The following is a 25,019-nucleotide window of genomic DNA, read 5'->3' as shown; positions in this document are numbered from 1 at the left end:
TTATTCAAGTCAAAAACACAGACAGCAAATCAACCCTCCTCCCCCACATTTGACTAGTTGGAAAAAAAAAAAAAAGTATCTTGAAAGTTTGATTTTTGACCTAAACATGTTTTTTGCAGCAGCCCAGTACATGAAGACCAGAATGTATGACAAAAGTGACCAAAACCTGCAGAGAAAAGCAGTTTTGGCTGGACCTTAGGCCTATGTCCACTTTATTCCAGGCATCTTTCCTGCCCCAAGCCATCGGTGCAATAGGGTCATCCAATGTCTCATGGCTGAGTAAAATCCCAGTCCTTTCACAGGGCTGCTTGCTGCACTGTCCCTCTAGGGAGAGGCTCTTGGTTGAAGGGTTGGGTTTCCACGGAACATGCTGCTCCTCAGGGAGATGAGGAGCTCCTTTCTGGTCCTTGGTGCCTCTTGCACACATCCACTGGGCTGTGGCAACTCCTGGCAGCATCCTCCAGCATGGTGACCTGGCACCACTGCCACCCATCATCCCAGCAGGTTTGTTCGAGGAGAGGAGCCGCACACCTCCAGGGAGGACACGAGGAGAAGGGCATCCCCAAAGCCCCCACTGCCCCGTGTCCTCCTCTATGAGGAGCCGGCACAGATCCTGCTCCTTTCCAGCTTGTGGGGTAGCAGCGAGCCGTAAGGGGGCAGGACATTGAAGAGCAAGTATGGTTTTGGGAAGGGCAGCAGCTCCACGTGGTGGGGAGTGAAGGAGAGCGTGCTGGGCAGCCAGGCAGTTGTCAGCTGTCCTTGCAGTGGTGAGTAGTATCCCACGGCAGGATAGGACACAGAGAGCTTTCTTGGCATCAAGCTAGGAGCCTTTCAAGAATAAAAGCATAGTCTCAGGTGAATCAATATGGACTTCTACTGAGATGAAATTTACAATCAACCTTATTTGTTTCCCTGGTGATCAGTAATTAAGAAGAAAAGTTTAGAAAAACAGACTTCCTAAAACCTAGTGGTGTGTTGTCACCCAGGACACAAAGCAAAACATTCTTTTTTCTAGCCATGAAAAAACCTGTCAGGGAAAGAGCCTGTGTGGCAGCCTAAAAAAATAACAGTCCTAGACTGCTAAAGCATAGGTCAAGGTTCTGGTCAGCCTAACCAAGGCTGGATGTTGTAAAGAGATTCTGTCTGTAAAGGAACATGGGTTTGTGGCTGCAAATGTCTTAGGTCCTCCTCTTCAGGAAATTTCTGATTATAAAGACATTCTGAATCAAAGTATGATTTACAGGGAAGTGATTTAGGAGCAAAATGGGGAAGGACCACCCTACAAGAGACACCTCACAGAATATTTATGAAACAGGTTTAATTCTATACAGAAATGTATTATTTGATCAGTGGATTGATGGTGGGATTTTTTGTCATCACATTGCCAGTTTTGTCTTTTGCAGCGCTCCTTCTCTGGGGTAGTCCCATGGCATTACTGGTGAAGCGATTACCTGGCTCTCCCTCAGTGGCTTTGACACTAAGTGTCCAATACTCACTGTGATATCTGACTTGGGAGCAGGAACAAAATCAACTTCTGTCAGATACTGAAGGCCACCAAAATTGCTGAACTTTTCATGTTTCCTCCACTTTGCTCGCTGATTCTGGAACCAGATCTGGATAACGGCAAGAAAGAAAAGGTACAGAAATTAACAGAATATGAGGGAGGAACTTCTCAAAGCCAACTACTTTCCCTAAACTCTGAGTATCAGAAAACATTGACCTCCAGCTCAGCAAGACCAGGGGCCGGATCTAAAGTACACCACTGGGTTTGACAGAGCACTTTTCACACTTTGCATAGCATATGGGATCTCTGGACCATGATACCTTGTTTTCTATTGTGGCTCACAGAAGAAATAGGATCACCCTGTTCAAGGAAAGACAATATTGCAGGTTTTTCAGGGCTCTCTGGGGAGAGCAGATCCTTCTGTGGAGAAAGCTGTGCAGTGGTCAATGCACACAGCATTCTGTTTTCCCTAGAAGGTGTGATGTCTCATGACAGAGCTCTTCCACCCTGTTTCCAAGTGAACAGACTGAGAAAAGATCCACCTAGATGTTTTGCTGGGCTGCAATAAAAGTGTGTCACCAGTGGAGATGTAGTAACAGGGTTCTACCTATGTTTAGCTGCTAGCATTTGGAAATTCACATAAGGGACCTAAGTGAAAGACCCAAGGGGATCACTCAGCAATCTGAGTATGCTGTCAGCCGTCTCTTTTGCACTGGAAAGCAGACAACTAATTTTCTCTGGGGAGTTCCTTTCATCTGTCAGCTGATTTGACCAGTCTGCCTTCTGGCAGAGGCATAAATGTATTTATTGTGCAGCTGCAGTCGTGCATCTTGCTGCACTGCTGCGAAAAGCTGAAGCCCCCTTCCATTGTAGTTTGTAGCTTGCTAAGGAACTGGCTGTTTGAATGTAAGCAAGTGGCTCACATGAACACAAAGTGTTGGTTATTGAAGACAGGTGCTACTGGATGTAAATATGTACGTATTTTAAGCCAAATAATGAGCAGCTCAGTTATTTCTCCATCTCTCACCCAAGAAGTAATGGGAATGTCAGGAGCCCTTTGCTATATTGCTGATAGTTAGCTGCTATACTGCTGATAGTTAGAAGTATCTGGGGTTACTGAGAGGACAGTTTTGTTTATCTGGGTTTGCATGTGTCTGGAAACTGTTCAGTCTGTACGAACTTTTCCATTCCCTTTCTACCCTGCAGGAGTTATATGGTGAAACAGCACCATTTAACATTCACAGAGTGATAGAGGGCAAAGGGGCACTCCAGCCAACATTCACTCTCTGAAGCGCTCCTTCTAAAATCTGCACATGGGATAAAGTTCTCGCTTCATGGATTGCTTTATTTAACTAAAGGCAAAGATTTTAACACTTCTCAGACCACACTGTTCTTTTTTTCCAAACCAGCTCTCCAGCACCCTTACATCTAAAATGATTTCTCCATACCCAGCACAAGTCCTTTTAAGTGTGTTTTAAACCTATTCCTCATGCTCTGTCTACCTTTATCAACCAAATACACAGAACCACAGACTGGTCTCCGTTGAAATGCATCTTTTAAAGAAGATCTCATTCCAACGCTTCTGCTGTGGGCAGGGGCATATTTCACTAGACCAGGTTGCTCAAAGCTCCATTCAGCCTGACTTTGAACACTTCCAGTGATGGGACACCCACAATTTCTCTGGGCAATCTGTTCTGGTGTCTTCCCAATCTCACCATAAAGAATTTCTTCCTCATACACAAAGTAAATCTACCTTCTTTCTGTTTAAAACTGTCACTAATAATCTCACCATAAAAAGATGAGTTTGGCAGTGTCTATTTTCATGAACCAGTGCTGATAAGCATAAAATATGTTATATTTTCTTTAACTCTCCATTAACAAAATATGCAGTTCTTTTCACAGGTTTTGCCAAAAATCAATGTTTGTCTGTCAGGCCAGTCATTATCTGGTTGTCCTGTTTACCCTTTAAAAACTGATTTCTTCGAGGCCCCTGGAATGGAATGTCTCTCATGTTCCAGAACAGATTAAATATCAACACTGATGACCTAAACTACTTCTCAAGCAGCTTTTTCAGAACCACTGGGGGCAAGTTACTTAGATGTGTAGATTAAAAAATACCTGTCTGTAGCAGCTGCTGTTCAACATTATCCTTATAGAAAGTGTTACCTGACATATTTCCAAGGATAGAGCAGAAATTATGGCTGAACATCTTTGCCATTTATGCATTATTCTTGACAATCCTACTGTTTCTACAAAGCAACAGATCAATATAATTGATCACTTTGGAGTTTTTGTTTGTTCTTAATTGACTTTTATTGAGTTTTTGATCCTTAATTTTTCTGACCAAAGCTTTGGCCTGCACCCTTCTGCTTTGCTTATTTATTTTTTATAATTTCTTGTTTCTCAAGTTTACTCATACAGGATTCTTAATTTTTTTCTGTGTAACACACACAGTTATACAGTTCATCTATCCATTTAAGCTGTTTCACAGCAATCATAACTTTTGTTCTTGATTGGAGGACACAAGATTTTTCACAGTTATGAAGGGTTTCATTTGGTTGCCAAATGGTTGTTCACTTACTTTTTTGATAGTTAAGTTATATTTCTGAGATGATTTAACTTACACAAAGCTTTTAGCTTTGTGAAAACTATTTCAAAGTAGCAAGAGCACACGAAAATTCTCTGTGTGCTGTTTGATTTGCATGACAACTGCAGTCAATTAAAACTATAACTTGTAACTTGAACCCAAGTTACTGGTAATTTTTAGTTCTGTGGCTGATTTCCCTTTATCAGCCAGGATGAGGTGAAAGACAGAATTTCCTCTGTCCTGTACAACACTGTCTGAATTGGGAATTTGCCATCTGCACTTCATACATGAGGGACTTTTTACTTCTTTCATTTATATCTCAGGTTGATGTTTCCTGTAATAACTAATTTTTATTTTTCCCCATACAGATTATAAACAATTTTTTTTTTAAACAGAAAAATATCTTGTTCTTTCATGTGATTGATTGCTCTGTGGAGAACACTGACTGGCAGCTCAGCTTGTCTTTCATGCCATTGGAAATGCATTGCTGGAGTACTGGTATTGCTAATGGGCATATTGTGGCAATGCAGGTCTAATTCTCCTTGTCACCTAACGATGAAGCAATATTATCATGGCTAGTCAATAGTACCAGGCATGTCATAGTCAATAAACAGCTCTGTGTTGAACTTTGATTGTTACAGAGGGATATATGCAAAGAAGTACACCAATGACTATAGCATTGCAGCAAGTGCAGAAACTGCCTCATGCAAAAATCATCACTACAGTGCCTGGTAGGCAACACCAAATGCCAATACAGAGTGGTATGTATATTTTAATGTAGCAGATTTCCTATGCAGTAAGAATTTGGGGTCAATTTTTAGCTCAGTCAGCAACATTATATTACAACTGGGGAAAACCGGATTAGTTTCTGTGCACTGCAATTATAGCCAGGGCATTTACAGCCTGTCATATCGAAATACTATGAAGCACTTCCATTTTGGCAACTATTTTCACATGTTTTGAGACCCTGTAGAAGATGGATGTGGATGACAGTTTATACTGGATGAATATTAACCTATAAATGGCTGATAAATTATTAATAAATATTTTCATAAATGGCTGCTCTGTCGCTACAGAGTCCAACAGGTTACTCATAACCATCTGTAACTCATATTTGCTATGCATTTTGTATGCTTAGAGCTTCTGTTAACCCTTTGATTAATTCCATGGGATTAGTCACAGCTGGACGAAAAACACTTCTTTTCCTATTTGTAAAAAGAGAACAGTGACAGTGGCCTTGTCTGTAGGGTAAGAGAGAGGTCACGTATCTCATTGGCATTGCCACCCAGGCATAAACTATTAAGAATGCACTCCAAATAATGAATGAATTGCAGTGAACATAGCCTTTTGGAAACACACTGTACCTGAACTCTGGCTTCTGGGAGGTTTATCTTTGCTGCCAGTTGATTGCGAATATGGACATCCGGGTAGTGAGTCACTTGGAAAATTTTCTCCAGTTCCTGGAGCTGCTCAGCTGTGAACGTTGTCCGGATTCTTCGTTTCCCTTTCCTCTCAACTGTGAAAAAGAAGGAAAGATGTATTATTTTTTACAGGAAAAGGCCAGAGGACCACAAGAAGATTCAGAGATGCAGCAATTTCTGTATATTGCTCTGCAGTTGGGATGGCATCTTGGCATCTACAACTCCTTCTAGACATGTACCTATCATAGGTGACTGGCTCCTGACATTCTCTAGCAGACAACGTGAATACACTCCTTTATCATTAAAGGAATGAGTCAAAAGTGTCCATTTGTACTTCTAATTCCATGGATCCACTGCATGTCAACAGCTACAAACACCTACGTATTTTAACCACACGAGCCCTGCAATGAGTTTTTCACCAAAGTCCTTCAGTGTTGGACCAGCCATTGACCCCTGACTGACTGCTGTTCTCTTTCCATACCATTCCTACAGCAGCAGGGATAGCCAGCAGTTTAACTCTGCTGTTGCAAAGAAAAGGTATTTTTCTGACTGTACCATTGTGGTGTGGGGACTTTCTAAACAAGCTTAACCTAAAGAACTTAACCTTAAAAATAATGCCTTAAAGCCCATGCAGAAGTTTAGCTGCTGTGAATTCCAATGCTCAATTCCTTCACCTGTTGTGGTGTGATCACAAAAAGTACTTCCCTAAACACTCCTATAGTGTTTTGAAAAGGCCCTCCTATACCAGGATATTTTACTTAGATCACGAACTCTGTATAGCACTTAATATAAGTTAGAATGAGGTCTCAGTTGCTCTCTATGATGCTGAAGGTCTTGCAAGGAAGAGGAAGCAGCAGCTGCAGAATGTGGAGTTTAGCCTCATCCAAAAGCTAGAATCTTCTCTGGTGCACAAATGGATTATCTTCCAGCTGACTCAGAGTGACCAGCACAAAAAGCCATACCACAAGTATTATGAATCACAGGGTTTTTTCTACTGAGCTCAGAAAGCTGCATCTGATGGGTGCATAAAAATTCTATTATTTTACTGACTGTGATGAGCTTGCTACTCAGTGACCTGAAGTAATTCTCAATGAAACCATGTTGTTAGAGAAAATTGCTATTCTAAGTGGCTGGTTTTGGTCTTCCGTGGTCTGATGACAACTAACAATTCATACTATGTAACTAGAGGCATACTCTTTCTAATGGGAAAAATTAACCAGCTTAGCCCCTCAAAGAGACTTGGTACCTTTTGCCCCTTTTGTTCAGCCATTAGCATCCTTTGGAGGGCTAAAACAGTGAAAAGGTAACTAAACGCCTAGGCCAATATAAAGTGAGCTCTGTGCCAGCCAAAAAATTACATTTTTCATTCTGTAAGCAAAACCTCATTGTGACTCTGTTGACACAGAAAATAAGGATTAAAATATTCTGTTCATCAACTTGCTAGGAAGGAGCCCAGACATGATACCATTGTAAATATTTCATCTTTTCTAAACCTTTTGGGGACTTTGAAAGGAAACCAGTCATGCAACAATAACTGAGGAGTGTCATTTATCATGACTGTCAATATTACCATGTCTCAGAAACAGCCTAATAAAGCTGATGTCCAACACAGTTAAATCCGTATCATTAGACTTTCCACCAGCCTATTTCTACCAGTACTACTCATTAAACTGCAGCACTGGCTTCAGTCTCAAGAGAAAAATGTTATTTCCACTGAATCTTGCTGGCACTATGGGGACAGAGATTTGAAATGAGAAATATTTGTGTTTGTTTATGCTGAAGGTACAAAGGGCACCTTCTCCTAAGAAGCCCTGATTACATTTACTTGAACCTTCTCAAAAGATTACTGCAAAGGGGGTTTATTGCTATATGCAAGAAAAGGGAAATATCACTGCTGACAGCAGAAATCTTAAGACACTACATCCTCTGTAGATGAGACAGGATTCCCAGTTCATAATGCCGTTTCTTGTTTGGAAGATTTTCACCTCCCATTTAATATATGGCTTACTATATTCTGTCCTGCTGGCACCTGAGAAATGTCCAGGACTAGAGAATGTGGCTTCAGAGAGACACATGAGTTTCTGGTGTCTCATACCAGCTTCTTGGATATGAAAATGACCCTTATAACTTGGTGATGAGCAAAAGAAACTCCCTATCAATCCACTCTAAATCCTCCACATTTTTCCTTCTGGAAAGGTGAACTGTATTATAGACAAGACTCTTATGTAAGGGGAGGATCTGCACAGTGCTGAGAAGTATCAATCCTACTGAAACCAGACTTTGCAAAGCTGAAACTCATCAGATTGAACAAAACACAGTAACACAAGGTCAGTTATGGGCCAGTAGAGACTGAAGAACTAACTTTGATTTTGACTATATAAGAAATTAAACTGCTAACAAAACAGACTCCTGTGAACTAATCAAGACTTCTGCCAGCAGGGAATATAGAAAACTGTATTTTTTTTCAACAAGTAATCAGTTATTCTATTTTTAATTTTTTTTTAAAACTATTAAGAAATGAAAAAAAATCTGGGACTCTATGTTAACATTTTCTCTTGCAAGATGAAACTTTCTCTGACTGTAGCTTTGATAGTTCCCTTTGCCTTGGGACCTCAGCTTAGAGATCCCATAGCAAACAACAGCATTCAGAATTACAGTCTAATAAAGAATGTGGGTGGAAGATGTAAGACTAGGAAGTGTTGGAAGTGTAACTTTGGCTTTTCAAATGTGGCTCTAGAGTCTCTGGGGAAATAAGACTCTGTCTGAGTTTCCTGAGCTATTTTTTATGTAAAAGCTGGGGATATTCAAGTGTGCTTTTATGCTCCGTGAAAGTCATTTGCAGGTTAGCTGGCTGTTGAAACCAAGCCTGAAAATACGAGGCAGCTAAACGTGTCAGCATTTTCAGATGCTTAGAGATACAGCTGTCTATACATTGCCTTACTGTTGACATTGGAAGGGCCAGATTCTCCATGCTGATAAAGCAGTATAGCTCCTTTAAATTCAGTATCAGACTTATTTGTCCTTTGCAGATCTGCTTTATTACTAAGTCAGACTGGAAGCAAGTTGGAACATATGAACTTTGTAGAAGTAGAGATTCTTCTTGAAGGTGCACAGTGGAAGGACGAGATCAATGACTACAAGTTGCAGCAAGGGAAATTCTGGTTACGTAATAGGTTTAAAATGTTTTCATAATGAGGGTAGTCTGATGTGGACCAGGAGAGGCTGTGAAGTTTCAGTCCTTGCAGATACTCTGAACTTGACTGGTCAAAAGCCTAAGACACCTGACCCTGCTTAGATTTGGGTTTGGACAAGATAGTCTCCAGAGGCCTCTCACAACTTACTCTGTTATGTAATCTCTGATCTCCAAATAACCATATGAAGTAAAGCCCCCCCAACATTCCTTCCCTAAAAATTAAGGGAGCTTAGGGCATTAAGGCCTTAAACTAAGCACAGCTCAAAGCATCTGATTTGCAATTGCTTATGTAAACAGTTTTAGCTTAGCATATTGCAGCTTATTTTCACTGTCCAGTATAACACAGTTTCAAGAAATCTGAGGTATGAGCAAACCAATACTGATGACTACTTGTAAAAGTTTGTTAACATTTTCGATTTGTAAAGCAAAAGCTTCACAGCTGCAATAATGCTATACTTGGGGCAAATTTCTTCTGGACTACATTCTGTAGTAGGCAAATAACCTGTGGTACACCTTGCACTGCTGTTTCTTTGCTGCATATCTGAACCAGCTAGGACTGTATCAAGCCCACTTCAGCCATACACTGGAGGGACAGGGAATTAAAAACACAGGAGAAGGGCTGGAAATCAGTACTAGCACATATTTGCCTTGAAGTAGGTAATCCGGGGAGATGAAAACTGGTAGGATCAGTTTATCTTGCTGCAATCTTCTTTGTCATTTCTGGACAGACACCCTCTCACAGTATGCGACAGCTAGATCCAAAGATTCTGCATCTTCTTTGACAAGGAGAAGGCAGTTACATAAGCAAGCAAGTGGCTTTAGCTATATACCCTCAGAAATACATTTTTCTCTGTGTAACAAAGTTGACTGTATCATTTTTTCTCAGAAAAAAACTCAGGTGTGTTGAAAAAGAGCCTCATTATATCTGGTTAAGTTCTGTTTCATCCTTTTTTGCCTTTTTCAGAGAAGTTCCTATCTCTCTCTCTCTCTCTCTCTTCTTTGTAATTCAGATATGTGGCTCCCCCAGCCAGTTCCTTCTTGTGGCTTTTCTGAATGTTGTTTTCTTGTGGTGAGATTCTGCTCATGGCAGACAGCCCCGTAGCAAAAACCTCCAGTTATTACAGAGTACTGATGGCATCAGGACAAAACCTGCTTGTCTGTATACAGGAATGTGCCCATGGCAGTCCCTCTCCTAGTTAAAGAGGTGGTTCATGGCTTTCAAAAGAGCTTGTGCTGCAATATTTAGGCATGAGTATTGCAGTGTGGCTAATCTTTATTAAAGTGGTTTTTCAGCCTGAGAAGGACTAGCATAGCCAGTGAGACTGATCCTAATTGGATGGGTACAATGTGCTCCAGATAGAGCCTCCTGCTAGTGAAACACAGCATTTAGCATCCAGCTGCTGCCTGTTCAGGCATTGCCAAAGTTAATTCAGAGAAGCACAACTTGAACTTTTAAAGTCTTGACCTCCTCCCTTCAGTCCAAAACTCCTTCATGTAGAGTTGCTTCTATCATGCGCTGAGTGTGGCGCCTAATCACCTGACACCAAGACTGAAATGCAGAGATGTACAGACTTCAGGGGTGTGAGCCAAAAATACCAGGCTAGAAACCTGTTTAAGCAGGCTGTACAGTGGTGGTCAGGGGAGTTTCTTAAGTCTGCTTGCCAGAGGAGTTGGCAAGGAATAGACAGTATGTACGAAACCATTCATGCGGACAGTGTGTTGTGGAGGATCGTGCTCACCATCAACCTTGAGTCCCTGGTGAATTTAACCTTTCCTGTCTGCCAGACAAGTGATGACAGCGTTTACAAATGCTGCTGCCTGAAATGATGGTGTGCATAGCTCTGGCACAGCCAGTGGTCAGCAGAGTATCTGAAAGACGAAGCAAACCATCAGATCTGAACCTAGGCCAAAGGGCCTGCACCTTCATGAACTCCTTCAGGCGAATGTGGATTTGGGGTAGATGCATGTGTAGATTCCTTATGCAGCTAAATCTCAAGCTTGACACTTGACACATTCATTTCAGTGAATGTTTGCCACAGTCAAACCTCACCTTAAAAGCAGTGGCCAGCCTAAACCAATAATGGTTCTCACCAAAGGAAACACATTCCCCACCACTCTGGTCCAAAACCCTTGTGAGAAGCCAGCCATTTGCAACAGGGAGAAAGCTGAGTTTATTGGAGGTTGCACAGACAGCCTGTTTTTTTCTCTTTATTCCTGATCTTTGTGACTATTTGTACATTCAAACATCTAGACACCAATCAGGAATGTTTAGTTACATCCCTGCCTCTGTAATAAAATGTTCCAGGACAATTTTGGAGAAGCCAAACACTCATTAAGACCTTTGAAATAAATGAATCATGATGTGCCATCGGCTTTACAAGTGGTTACACCATACAGATTCAACTAGAAGGAACAAATTAACCTCTAGGTCCTGTGTAATGTACCCTTTGGATCCAAAATTCCCTGGAAAGAAGGGACTGCTTGAGGAAAGTGTTGAACGTTAACATTTACTTTAAATAAAGAAAAGTCCAAACCCAAAACCCATGAGGAAACAACACAAAAGGAATTTATGGTAGTCCCCAGCTGCTGACAGCTTTGCTTTATTCGGTGCTTACTTGTACCAGTGAGACTTCTATGTGAACGGAATTTGAAGGGTGAGAGTAAAGGATTCAGGTTTTCATTTAATATCCAGGATGTCATTATAAACAGTCAGTCTTCAAAGAGGGAGAAAAAAAAGAATCAGCCTTCAACAATACCTCAAGTAAACGCACCAAAACAAGGTCAATGGTCTGGGGCATTTCCAAGTGTATATAGAGGAACACTGCATTTTAGAGACACAGGGCTGCAGGGACTATTCACACAGATAAACAAAAGGCTGGTAACACAGCTAATGGCAGCCAAATTATATATACGGGCATTTCTTTTTTTTTTTTTTTTTTTTCCTCCTGCTTTTCCTTTTCATTTAAAATTGTTTCCTTTTGTTCTGCAGGACAATGAGATGCTTGTGCCCTTTCTCACAGTCCCATTGGTGTAGTCTGGGCAGCTGGTACTTACCTGGGATTGTGATTGCGCAGTGCTTCATTGTCTCTTGGATGTTTCAGAAATGCATTAAGGTAAGTCAGCATATTGAGGAAAAGACTGTTCCATGAGAGATAAACCATGCTGTTTCAGAGGGGTACATGGATTTGACCATATTGTCCACAAATGAACAGTACAAGTGAATTTATGACTTCAGAGAAAACATAAACATTGAGCTAAGGATGTCTGCAACTGGCATCAGTACAGAGGGAACATGACTTATACTGGACTTCCTCCAGAACTGAGATTATCTCTATACTTTCTGTTGTCTTTATGAAAATTGCCGCCAGAATTCATCAATATCCTTTGGGATCACAGATGCTATCATAACAATAAAACAATCAGATTAATAAAAAGATCCCTGAGCTCACAGTCAGCAATGTGCAGAAGATTTTTGCTATGGAAATATTTGGGTGATATTGACTCATTAGGGCAGCCTTCTGTACAGCAAATAATGAAGACATGAGCTGCAGGAAATAACATGAACCTCTGAACCACATGTGAAACTGAAACCCTCAGTTTCTGGTGGAATTAGGAGCCAGCTCTGTTTATTGAAGCATGATCTATGCAGTCCTTGAATTACTGCCCAGAGAAGAAATCCCATAGGACCCGACATCCATCTGTGTCTGATGGTGATGCTGCTACCTGGCTTCTCCAAAGTACCAATTGCTCCTTTGCTTGAGCAGAAGACTGGAACCATTATCTGTGTGCAATGCAGGGCACACTCACACACTGCCTTTGGATGTAGTTACAGTGCACACCTGCCCAATGCATACAATCAGACCTAGCATGTGTAAAAGACTCATTGCAAAATGATTGCCCAGGAGGAGCCAAACTAGGCTGGGATCCTGTACTTAGCAATCTCCACCAGGAGCTGCTGCAGGCAGGCAGGTCAGGTAGGCATGGAGGTGTGTTATCCTCTCAGGCTCCAGTGCTCTACTCTTCTGAACTGGCAAGCTGAGTCCCAGGGAGGGCAGAGCAGAGAGAAGTAATTAAAAAGAAAGTGGGAGCTCAGGATTTGGGTGTTTACATAGACAGGTGCTGAGAGGGTGACCAACAACCGCAAGAGTTTGCCCTGCTTGCTCTGACGCGTTGAATACCTTGGCAGCGATGGTGGTTGCACACGGCAAAGGGGCTGCAATGACTCATCTCACAGGAGCTGGCCCAAACAGAGTCTGTACCTGCAGCTTCAAAGTAAGGCCTTCTTTCAAATGATCTCCTTCTAAACCAGATTTTATCAAAGCTGTTTCTCCTTCTAAAATGGGCTTTACAAATGCTGCTTTCCAAGAATCTAGGTTTTCTGAAAAGCCTCTGCTGAGATTTCCATGCAGAAGGCCACAGGTGAAGGCATACAGCATTCAGAATGAAGGCACCCAAATTCAAGTAAGGGTTTAGCAAAACTAAATGCCAATGTCAGCATGTCTATAGCATATGAGGCCTCTTCTTTTTTTTTGCTTACGATGCAGCCTCTAAGTTCAAAGTACAAGAGGCATTGCTTCCTGCAAGTGGTTTGTGATAAGGGCATTTAGCACAAATGACACTGCATTTCTAAACCGCTTAGTGGCAGAAGCCATTTTGTGAGAAAAGAAAAATTTTAGGGAATTGTTACAGAATTTCCTGGAAGTATGCTCCAAATCTCATACTCAGGGTCACAGTCGGGGTGCTCTTGTTATCTCAGACCCCATGCCCATGAAGGAGGCTGTTGTCGAAGCTCCTCCTCACCTTTCTCCTCCCATACAAAATAGCACCAAGACCCAGCTCTCCTGCCTCCAAGGTGATTGTATAGCACACCTGATTTCTTCTATTCCCTGACAACTAAACAGATGCGTGTGTCTAGACAGAGCCCAGGGCCCTTCCTCACAAACCATCAATAGATGTGTGCTAAGAGAGAAATGTGAGGGAATGCCCCGCTAAGGGCTTCTGATGTCTTTTCACATCAGAAAGGTCTCCTGCTGCTGAGGTTGGTGATGTTCCTCTGAGTGCTTACAGGCATCGTTGGCGTGGGGTGAGGGAGGTCCTGGACACACCTCCATGGATACGCTATGGGCATTTGGGACTGCCAAGGCGCCTTGTCAGAGGACCCGTAACTGACCTGCAGCTGCCATGCCAAAAGCATGTCTGAAGACCCCCACAGCTGACAGGTGCATCAACAGAAGTTAATTTGCTATCAGCTGGACTACAGACTGCTTCCAGGGATGATGCAGTCTACCCTTCCTGCAGGTGTTGTTGCTGACTTTGTCTGAGAAAGGGGATACCTGCCACAGCCAGAGGCAGGAGAAAAAGAACTGCCAGCTCTTCCCCTGTAATGTAAAGTGGAAGAAGGGGGCTGAAACTTGAGATACAGGAAAGTATTTTAAACCCAGGCCTCCAGCTCTCTGCTAGGAATGACATAGTGTATGAACAGGATCCAAAACATCATTGTTTGCACACTACAGGGAAAATGTCAATCCAATGCTTTAGGATTCTCCTGCCTTCTCCAGCCAGTTTCTATCAAAGGCTTGGCAACTGCAGGAACCAGTAGTCTAGAAAATGGCAGATCATTAACCTCTGCTTGGCTTCAAAACCTCACTGTGACCAGGGAACAGAGGGATTTTGTTTAAAATGCCTTTAGAATACACGCTGCCATTGAAGGGGGCTGCTCATGTTGGCTCCGTTTTGTGCAGATAATTGCATGCTTCCTCCCCTGCTTTACTGATGAGGCTGGTACCATCATGCTGCTGGTCAATGAGGCTAATTGCCAAGTCAGGATAGCTACCTCCCAGCTATGGTGTGATCCTTCTGGCTGGAGACTCCCTCATATAGAGAATATGTGAATATTCTACTTTTATACTCAGAGGCAACTCTGAGAGCCAGATGCATACAGCCCTGGCTCTTCTAGAAGGAGGCCACATGATTTAGCCCTGCTGTCATGAGCTGTGTGCAGCTTACAGGGCAGAGGAAAGCTAAAATTTCCAGTTATCTTACAACGCTTCTCCCTGCATCAAGACTGATGGCTGTCTCATGCAGAAGGAGGAGGTGACAGCAGCTTGTCACAAGACTCATGTATACCATGGCAGCAGGCAGCAGTGGCAGAAACAAGGATTTCCTTTCAAATGTATTTCAAAGAAGGTGTTTCTTCTCCTGCCAGCTTGCAGAGTATGGAGCAAGGATGATGTGTGAATCTCAGGAAAGCCAGCTGAGTAACCCCACATTTGCCATCTTCAATGGACTTAAATGAAATGCCTTCTTTTCCCTGGAGTAAATAATAACAAACTATGCAAAAACACCTTTTGCTGCTGAAAACCTGTTTTCTGGAGTATAGTATGAATGTCTGTATTTACTTTTCCTCAAGCACAAAGAACTTAGAGAAATTGTTGTCACATGCTGCCAATTAATTGCCTGTTAGGAACTTGTCTTGTTCAGGTACCACGTATCCTGCTTAGCCTGAAGTCTCTGTGCAACATATTGGAAAAGGATATTTGTACTGTCAAACCAGTGCTTTGGCTGAGAGATAGACCACTATTTACCAATGCTCACAACTAATTAAATTAGCAGCATTGAAAATCGTGCCTGACACATCCTGCCAGATCTATCGCCTGTCGCCAGTTTGCCTGTGTGCATGCTGGTGACCTCTTCATCACCTCTACAGTGGGTCCAAGGTGTACAGAACACACTGAGCTGACTCGGCTTATTCACCAGCCTCTCTCCCCATGTTGTGCAATGCACATTTTCCAGGAAATGGGTGTTGCGCAACCCTGGCAGTGAGGCTCAGAACGTGGTAACTCCTCACACCCCAAGCAGGAGGGCAATAAACACCCAAAGCAGTCCCTACCACTAACATTGGTACAGAGTTGGTAGGACTGAGCTGGAACTTTAGCTCAAAGAGTGGCTCTTCAGTCTTTTGATGGCAAGAATGAAGAACTGTCTCTGTGACTCATCCAGAGCTATCACCATCTACTGTGACTCAGCCAGTGGAAACACTCGTGCTGTCTGTTGCTTGGTATCGCCATGTACATAATTGTAAGATAACAGCTGTGTTTTGGGGCATCGAAGGGGAGAGTCTGGATACAGAGGCACTCACCATGAAGTGGATGGTCCACTGGGAAGCCACATAGCTGATCTTCCTCATGTTTTCTTTTGCCTTCCAGACGTTCACGTCCCGTGTCCTCACCCAGTAAGGACACTGGGTTGGCAGTAGGTCTTCTGCAGTGAGTTGCCTGCACTCTCCTTGCTTTGGCCATGGGTGCAGCACACGTGGTGGGAAGAAGCATTTTGGCTGAAGGTAAGTCACAGTCAGACTGACTCCGGCTGCTGGAATCTGTGAAGGACACAGCACAAGACAGCTTTGAATAAAGCAGCCAGCATTCAGCACGCCTTCCAGTTTGTATGAAAAAAGTGCTCTGGCTATTGTACCATTCAAACCTGATCATATTTAAAATGGCCCTAATCCTTCTGTGCTGTACTTCAATGCCAAGATTACCTCATGTTTCAGACACAGGATCTTGGTGAATTTGACCTCCAAATCTTGCCTGTTTTCTGCTTCCTTCCACCTTAAAACTTTCAATGGTCCTTATAAAGAGATTTTTTTAAAAAGGACTGTAAAAAATAAGGAGACATAACCAAAATATTGAGAAGTCTCAGCTTCCCTGTCAGCATCCAAAATATTGGCTGCCTTTTTGGAAGAACTTGGAGGCAAAGTGGATATTGAGCTGCTCTGAAAATCTGTCAACAAGATTGCAATGGAATTTGCTGGATGCCAAATGCTTTTAAAAGTCTGGTCCTTTCTTAAATGTCCTTGTAGGTACATCTACCCTATAAGAAAATGGGCCAATTAATAGGCTAAATGTCAGTGTCTTCCCCAATTCCTTGTTTCTCCATCTGGGCTGCCTGCTCCTCTGATTTAGGCATCGGACAATTCTAAAAGCAGCCTTTGCCCATGCTGTCAACATTTCCCCTCTGCCTTTGTGACAAGTGATGCTGGTCATATCTAGAAAGCTCAACTTTCAGCCAACTCATCTTTGTGAAATCACCTGCATGCTCTTGTTGACAGGACAAACAGGAGAAGCGTGTGTTGGCCTATATTCGCGAAGTACAGCTGTAACATTAACTTAGATTTGAGCATGGACATTATAAACAATCTCTACAGTAACCTCAGCAGCAACCAGTGATGTCACGTGCTAGGACACCTGACCCCAGGTGCTGAGGAAATTGGTCCCAGAAGCCACAATCTTTCTTCAGCCATGGTGCTGCCTTATTACTAATATACCATTACCTCAGCGTATAGCAGGGGCACCACAAAGATCTTCCAGGTAACTTCTCTGCCCTCATGAATGTAGTATGAGTTCTTACTCCTCCTTATGAATGTAAGCAGACCTTGCACAGCCATGCACTGAAATGTAACACGCTGGGAAGCCTCGAGGTTTATGGTAGTGGGCTGCCTGTGGCTGTTAGCATCCCAAGAGAGTTACACCAAATACCTCACTCTCCACCTCCCTTTTCTGTGCTACAGCCTTGCCATAAACCCTGATGCTGAGTGTTTGATGTGCTGCCTTTGATAGTTGCAGTCATGGCTCAGTTGACTCTTCAGAGACAAGACATCTGAGTCTGTGCCGCTTTAATGGCAAACCTAGAATTTGCTCTAGCTCTCCTCCCCACCTGGATTTCTTTGCTTGGAAAGCCAGAGTAAAAGGCAACACATGAATATAATGTACCCATTGGGGAATTTAGGTTTCATGGTTTGAATGGCCTGGGAGCAAATATGACAGTACAGGTTTGTCTGCTATTATTGCCAAAGAACATTAAAATCCTAATGTAATAATGGACTGCACTCCTGAAAAGTCTCCCACATCTGGGCTCTGAAATTTGCTGCACCTGTGGGTGGTCTCCTCGCCCTTCTCATATCTAAATGGCAGCAGGTGTGAGCCACTACAGGTTGTACTCAAAAAGACTCCACTTTTTAATATATATTTTATGTATATATATGATATATACATGTTGTCATGTCTGGCATTGGCAAAACATCTAACTTTTTAGACTTGTTAGAGATTTATTTTCTCAAACCAACAAGTTCTATTTGAAAGCAACTTTGGAGCAATGATAATTACAACATCTGGAGACAAAGTACCCAATTCTGATTCGGCCCTCACTAAGAGCTCACGCAATAGGAGTTTTATAGAGGGCTGACACTTACATGAAGAAAACAAAGTTATAAGAGCTCCAAAAACTAGCCAAAGCTTAATTTCAATAAAGAATAATTGTTCAACTGTTATCTATTTGAAATATCAACAATCTCTGAGTAACCTTCTAAACACAATCACATGTGTACAGTCATGGGGACCTTAAAAACCTGGCCCACCTCTGCATTTGAGGTACATTGTGCAGAATGGGACTAATTTTATTCCTTTAGTATCAACTAACTTTGAGTTTTCTGGTGAGAAGACAGGTGAGGTTTTGAATAATATTTGTGGGATAAAAGAGAAGGATAGACCTGGTAATGGTCACTAGCATGAAGCAGGGGTTAAATAACAGATGATCAGAGGATATCAGTACTGGCATAGGTTCTTAGCCCAGGATTTCTATCTTAGTCTCCCATCCCTAAATTAAGAACTAGTTGCACTCCTTTGCTAGATATGATGCTGTGAAAAATCATATATTACAGAAGTGATGATGCTTATATCCTACAGTAATGAAAAATGTAAGGGTAATGTAAATCACCTAAGCAAGATGCTCTTGTGGGGAGTGATTAAAGCTTTCTAAGAATGACATTAGCATTTCCTAAATTATAGAAGACTTTTCACATGTCTTTATTCTTTACATACAACTTTCCTCCCCAGTATTTTTTCTGACATGCTCACATACCCCAGTGATGAGCACAAGTTATGTATGAGCATGGACAGAGCAATTACAGACTGAAGTACGGAGGAAATGGAAGACAGTCCCAGGCAGATCAGAAAATGCCAATGTCTCTGTGAACTGGTGAAAAGGAGTGGGAGGATCTGTTGTTTGAGATCAAAGAAGTATGAATCTCGAAGTATGAACCTCTGAATTAATAAAGGAGTTTTTCTGGAGGATAAGATTGAAGGCAGATAATACTGAGTTTACAGCACATAGCTGAGAGTTAGGAGCCCCAATCCTATTTGCATTGCAACCTTCTCTGGTGTTTGTTGTTCTGACCAAGTAAAAAGCCTGCCTGAAGTGGATGCTTTTTAGGTCAGCCTGAATTTTTTTTGGTATACATTGATGTGACTCCAGCAGGGAGCTCTGAAAAACAGGTATAAACTGGCATGGGGCAAAACTTCCTCCAGAGAATGTAGTTTTCTTTCTTTTCTGTTTTTCCCCCAAAGAAGGCAATGACATTTCAGCCCAGCACAACATGAGATACTTGTTACTGTCATGCATAGAAATTACTTTGACTTGTGGCTCAAAATGGTCTTTTTTGTCTTGACTTTCAGTTGCATAGGAAAGGATGGACAATTTCAGGCAAGATAGTAGGGTTTCACTTTGAAAGCAGAGGTTATTTCAGATGACCTAAGTTCCATTTAAGCCTTGTTGTGTAATCACTGGAGAGAGACAGACCTGAGGAGGCAAAATGTTTATCATTTTAGGGTCTTACTAAGGCTGTGAACAGGGAAGAGTCTATCACTGAGAAAGGGAAGCATATTTGGATTGTGTTTTTTTTCTATTTCTTCTACATATTTTTCTTCCTTTCCTGTTTTTTGCTTTCCAGGTTTATTGGTTTTCCTTGCAATAGGTGGGGTGAGTTGGTCTGATTGGCCAGATGGTATCTGTTGAGTTAGATTCCTTCAGTTTGTTTCCTCTTTAGTGATAAAGATGGGTGGAGTGTTGCTAAAGGTGAACAATCACCATATTGACATTTGTGTGTGAAGTGGTGGTTGTATTCCTATTAATTTGCATATCCTTAATATAATGGAGCATAAGACAGGCAGAATGATGAAATTACCATATCTGTTACTGCTTTCACTATTAATTTCCCAGGTGTAACACTCTCATCCCAAGCTTTCCCTGACTTGATAAAGGATCTCCTGTTTGTGAAACCTCACTGGCAGAAACCAGGGGAGTAATGAACAATCAGTTCAGATGTAATTTCAAGTACATTAAAATCAGGTTCCTAGGAACTTCAGAACAACTTTTACTTTTTATTTTTTTTTTTTTTTTTTTTTTTTTTTTTTTTTTTTTTTTTCTGAAATAGGCCTAATATTCTTCTGTGTTTTCAATGAAAGAGTTGGCACAAAGGAGGAGATCAGCACTCACTGAGTGTTTAATGTATTCCTTGCAAAGGCCATGGTTACCCTTTTTAAGCATTGTGACAAAAGGTTGAGAGGAAAAGCACAGACTGCATACTAAAATGTCTTCTTGTCCATAATTTTTTTTAAACTTGGTAAGAGTCTTTCAATGATTTCAACAATTTCAATAACTGCAGCTCCAGGTCCTCTAGCTGTTGTGTTTGTGCAGTGAACTGCCCTATGACTAACACTGCAACTGGAAAGCCAAATGCTTCAGAGAGCACTGCACACTCCTTATTCCAAGTCCCACTGGAACCACACTCACAAAAACATATGAACTTAGGAGTCAGACCCAGAAATCTTCCCATACAGCATCAAGCCCCACCATTCTGTGAGAGGCTTGCACTGTACATCACAACATCCTTTTTGTCAGAGACTCAGAATAATTTGTTAGAAGCAACTTCTAGAAGTCACTGATCCAGAACCCATGGGTTTTCTTGGGAAACTTGGTTTGCACCCCTCGTTTAGAATCATAGGTTGGAAAATACCTTTGAGATCACCGAGTCCAAACATCAGACCACCAAGTCAAACCATTTCTGACATTCTGCATCTTCTGCTCCCCTGGTCCTACCATCTCCTCAGCTCATAATGACTAGATTTAGACTCCAGGACAAGTGTGATCTTGGTACTGAGACTGTCTACATCAGGTGGTAATTTCTGTCCTCAGTATTTACCTCACAGCAGCCTATGTGGATCTTCCTGTCTCTGTCTCATATGAATCATAGCTTTGCTCAGATAAATACCATAGAGGATTGTGGGGAATGTTCTTAAAATCCTTAGTAAGATATAACTAACCCCTGACCTGCAGTACTTCCTTCTTTGCTGCTGCTAAACTGTTAAGAGAAAGCAGCTGGATTTGTGTCCCATCCTGGAATTTCCAGCAAGTTCCGTAGCTCATTTCAGTTCCCTGACCTTGGCCAGCACTGAGCCATACTAGACGTGGCCGATTATTTGCACAATTTTTTAGTGACAGTGTTATATTGCGTGAAGCTGAATGACTTAGATGGAATACAACAATTATCCCAAGATGTACAGCACAGGGTATTGCACTTCTGAAATACATGTAACTTATCTGAATAAATCACAGCTCTGCTCAGAAAGCAAAGGGTAATAAATTTAGGGACCACATTCTTAGGTAAGAAACAAATAGTGAAAAAGTTTTGGTTTTATTTTTTTAAACTTCCTTGATCAATTGCAAAGTACAACAACATTTTGGAATATTTCTGCAACTTTCCTGTTTTCCCATGTCCAGTAACAGTTAAGTGAATCTTCACATGTATATACTGTTTTCATTAGTTAATATCTTACATTCCCTTAAGTTTATGAATCCAGCCTTGCTTTCTAGCAGGAGAGAGGAGCCACTATATTCTCTTGCTACAGCTACAGTCTCTATCTGGTGTGAAGGTAGTGAAGAAAAGCAAAAGGCAAGGCCTGCTGGTTCTGCCTGCATCGCTTTCGAGATGAAAACTGACTGCATGCTCAGATGGAGCAACTTGGGGTGAGGCAGCACTGGTAGGGCAGTAGTGCAGTGCCAGGAACCCACCCTGTCCTGCATGCAGGCTCGTCAGACCCTTGTGCTTGCACTTAGCTGAGACACACAGTAAAACTGGGCTTCAACATATTCATTGTGAAAAAGACTTAATGTAAAAAGGTCCTGTCTCTGCTCCCAGAGAACACTCTCATGTTGCTGAAATGCAGTTCTGTTGCCCACGTTGTGAGCAAGCACTGACTGAATTTTCAGCGGTGTTATTTGTCTCACTTTGGATCCAGTGGCACAAAGTGACTGCCACAGGCCCTCAGGAAAGGACTTTCAGCTCACAAAACCACACTGCCGAGCTCACAGCAGCACTTCTCCCCTTTCACAACCTCTGGCACATGGGCCCCACTTCATCATCAGCAGCATCAGCCACGTCCTTGTTCACCTCTACAAACTACCGAGTTCTTGCTTCTCTCAGGACTGGTTGTCCAGTTCCAGTTGGCAAAAGCAGCTTAAGGAAACCTCCAAATGCTCTAGTCCACTAATAGTACCAGTGGCAAAATAGGCAAGCTACACTTGCCAAAGCCTTCAGCAACCTCATTTTATCTTTGGAACAGCTTTTTCCTTCGAGCAGATGACCTGGAGAGGTCCCCCCAGTTATCCTATGGTTCTGGGAAAAAAGCCAGCAGAATGCTGTCTCCCTTTCCCAAACAGAAGTTTCTATGGAAAGCTGCAGTTACTGGCACAAAGGCAGCAGTGGTATGTTCAGCCCCAATGCAGTGAGGTGAGTGGTGGGCTGACTGCCACCCAGTGAGGAGATGAGTTATCCTTTGTCACAGATGAACTAAAATAAGTCCAAATCTTACGCAAAGCATGACTGAGAGTCAGTGTTAGGGTGCCTGAGTCCAACCCCAGTAACTAATATTACAGTAGTGAGTGGTTTCCCTCAACATTAGGTCTTGTTTGCTTTCCAGTCCAGGTCGGTATCCACTTTGGACATAAAAAGAGATGAAATTATGCAAATAGGCAATGGTTTCTTGGACTGGCAGGCTTTTGGAAAAAGACTCTCTCCCTTGCTAATGGGCAGCTCATCCAGTGTCCTGGGAAACGGGGTCCTGATCCATGAAAGTATCTCTCTATATTACAAAAAATAAAGTGTAGCATTAAGCTTTATTGAAAGCAGTTGAGTGAGAGGTGAGTGAAAATTTTGTGCCAAAAGTCCAGGTCGTTTTTTGTTTAAGTGGATCTGCTTGTATACATATCTGTTTCTTATGGAAAAATGCAGATTCAAAAAGATGAGAAAATACTTAATCCAGAAAATGCTGGATGTTGTTCTTTGTTTAACGAAAGAAGGAGACAGTTTCTGTGGGGGTAAAAGTTCACTCAAGGCCAGAGTAACTAAACTGTGAAAACTGAAGTCAAAAAGTCTAATGCACTTGCTGGTTTGCTAAGATCAAAGTCATGCAAGTTTTCTACTAGCTGTTTTTATTTAGTTCATGAAAGAACCTAGTCTTCATGATTATAAAAAAAAAAAAAAAAAAAAACAACAAAAAAACCCCAAAAAACAGATTAAACATATATGCTTTCTCTGTTCTTATTCCAGCAATTGGGTTCTAACACTCCGGTAGCTACCATTACCCTTACAGATCAAGCACCTTCTGCTTGAGGGTGAGTGGTCAAATTTATCAGAAAAGGATGCTGATATTAAGATTTGGCTGTAATTCCAGACAACTGTCAACTCCTGGTATAAGTGAAACTCTAAAAATTTTGTTAAGCTGCAGCAGTCTTAGGCTCACTTCCTGAGTCTGAATACCTGTCCTTACGGCACACATTTGTCTTTTCTCCCCCCTACTAGATAACAAGAGTATTGTTTTTTAAAAGGAAAGATGCTGTATTTTTTACACTATATAAGCACTCCTCACTGAAGAGAGCCACCTGAAATAACATACTCACCTCTCCAATGACACTGAAGCTTTGCAATGTACCAAATCCCAGAGTCCAATCTATTGCGAGGTTGAAGGCAAATTATTTTTAAAATATTATTTCTGCCTATGTAATGAATGATTTGTACCCAATAAGGGAAATCCCAAATTCCTATAAAAGTTAAAGAATTAAAATTCTAGATGACTGAACCTGACAGCATTTGGGACCAAAAAGCAAGGAGCGTTTTTATTAAGTTTTGTGACTGGTACTTACCAAAGGCCAAGGGTGACCCTGCTTTTAGGGACGGAGGTCTCTCAGCGTAGCTACTTCTGTTCCTGGTTTCGCTGCTCGGGACAGTGCTGGCAGAAGGTTTCTTTAAGATTTCCTCAATGGAAAAGGACAGGCTGGGCTTCCTCTGTCCAGCACACAGGCGGGGGTCCGTCATGCTCCTGCCCCGGTGGCCGTGGGACGCAGAGTGCTGTCGCGCAGCACGCCGAGGGACACGCGGCTGGGACGCTCCGTGTCCCTCCCCGGCCATGCCCGGCTGGCAGCAGGGAAAGGCAGCTCAGCACAGCCTCCTCGCTGCCGATCACCCCGGGACCGGCACCTGCGCTCCCCGCCTCTGGGGAAGGCACTGTTGGAAGTGGGGGTTAAAAGTCTCACCGACCCCACCCACCGCCAAGCGTTCCCCCTGCCTCTCGTGTTTACGGAGCTCTGAGCAATCGTATGGCTGTGCAGGAGGAGGTGTGCTCCTTGCAGAACCAGGAGAAAAATGCCCTGGGAAGGGTTGCGTCTTGTTGGTAAATCCTGTTTGTGGGGTAGTTATCTTCCTTTTCTGCTTTCAGGCTGAAACCTGCAAAAAGCCCACTGGATTTGTTCCATTACGGAGTTAAGAAAATAATTGGCAGGACAAACACTTGACCCTCGGGCCATTTACTAGCAAGAGAGACAACCTGTAAACTTCTCTCGCGTACCAGGAGGTGTCACATATGAAAAGCTTCCTCACTAGCAGTTCCCAGGTTTTCCTTCAGCCATCCCTCCTAGCCATCAGCTTTGGTTCAGATTCTCTTTTCTTCTATTGTGAAAACCCTTTGAACTTTCCAAGCAGGTGCTTTTCAACATCATCCCTTCTTATCAGTCACAAGAGAAAAAGAGATGGCCCTTGCAACACTTGTAGGAATAGGAATTAGTGCCTTCTAACCCCCACCTATACTTGTAAAGAGAAAACATTATTGTCTTTCCATCCTGAGCTATGAGGCAAGCTAGCTTGATAATCATCCTACCAGTTGCTTAAGCCTCCCAATTAGGCATCCAGCACAGCGGGAGAGTTCCCGGTTAATGAGGGTGAATACCTGTGATTCCTCTCCTGAGCCACTTCTATCTTCTTGTTAATTTTTATTTTGGGAAGAATGTGGGTAGATACACTCTTGTTCCTTCTCTCTGCCTCCCCCCGGGCATTTCTTGCCTTCTTCTGGGATTGCCCCTCACCTTTTAAATTGCTATGGTCGTTTCTCCCTTTCCTGCTTGCTCTTCTCCGTGCCTTCCTTATCAGGC

At 42.4% G+C, this 25,019-nt stretch overlaps 1 protein-coding gene across 1 annotated transcript; it reads right to left on the bottom strand.

The window, feature by feature from the left end:
- Positions 1-591: 591 nt before the first annotated feature.
- ISX (intestine specific homeobox) lies at positions 592-23,910 on the bottom strand. Its single transcript, XM_041481360.1, has 5 exons — positions 23,739-23,910; positions 15,844-16,080; positions 5,456-5,607; positions 1,497-1,613; positions 592-828 (listed from the first exon to the last, which is right to left on the bottom strand). The coding sequence occupies exons 1-5, from the start codon at positions 23,908-23,910 to the stop codon at positions 592-594; spliced, it is 915 nt and encodes a 304-aa protein (XP_041337294.1).
- Positions 23,911-25,019: the final 1,109 nt, after the last annotated feature.

Source organism: Pyrgilauda ruficollis, unplaced genomic scaffold, assembly GCF_017590135.1.
Source record: "Pyrgilauda ruficollis isolate IOZ18807 unplaced genomic scaffold, ASM1759013v1 scaffold56, whole genome shotgun sequence".
Classification (NCBI taxonomy): domain Eukaryota; kingdom Metazoa; phylum Chordata; class Aves; order Passeriformes; family Passeridae; genus Pyrgilauda; species Pyrgilauda ruficollis.
The sequence above is the reverse complement of the archived record's forward strand: the minus strand, read 5'-3'. Positions and strand labels throughout refer to the sequence as shown.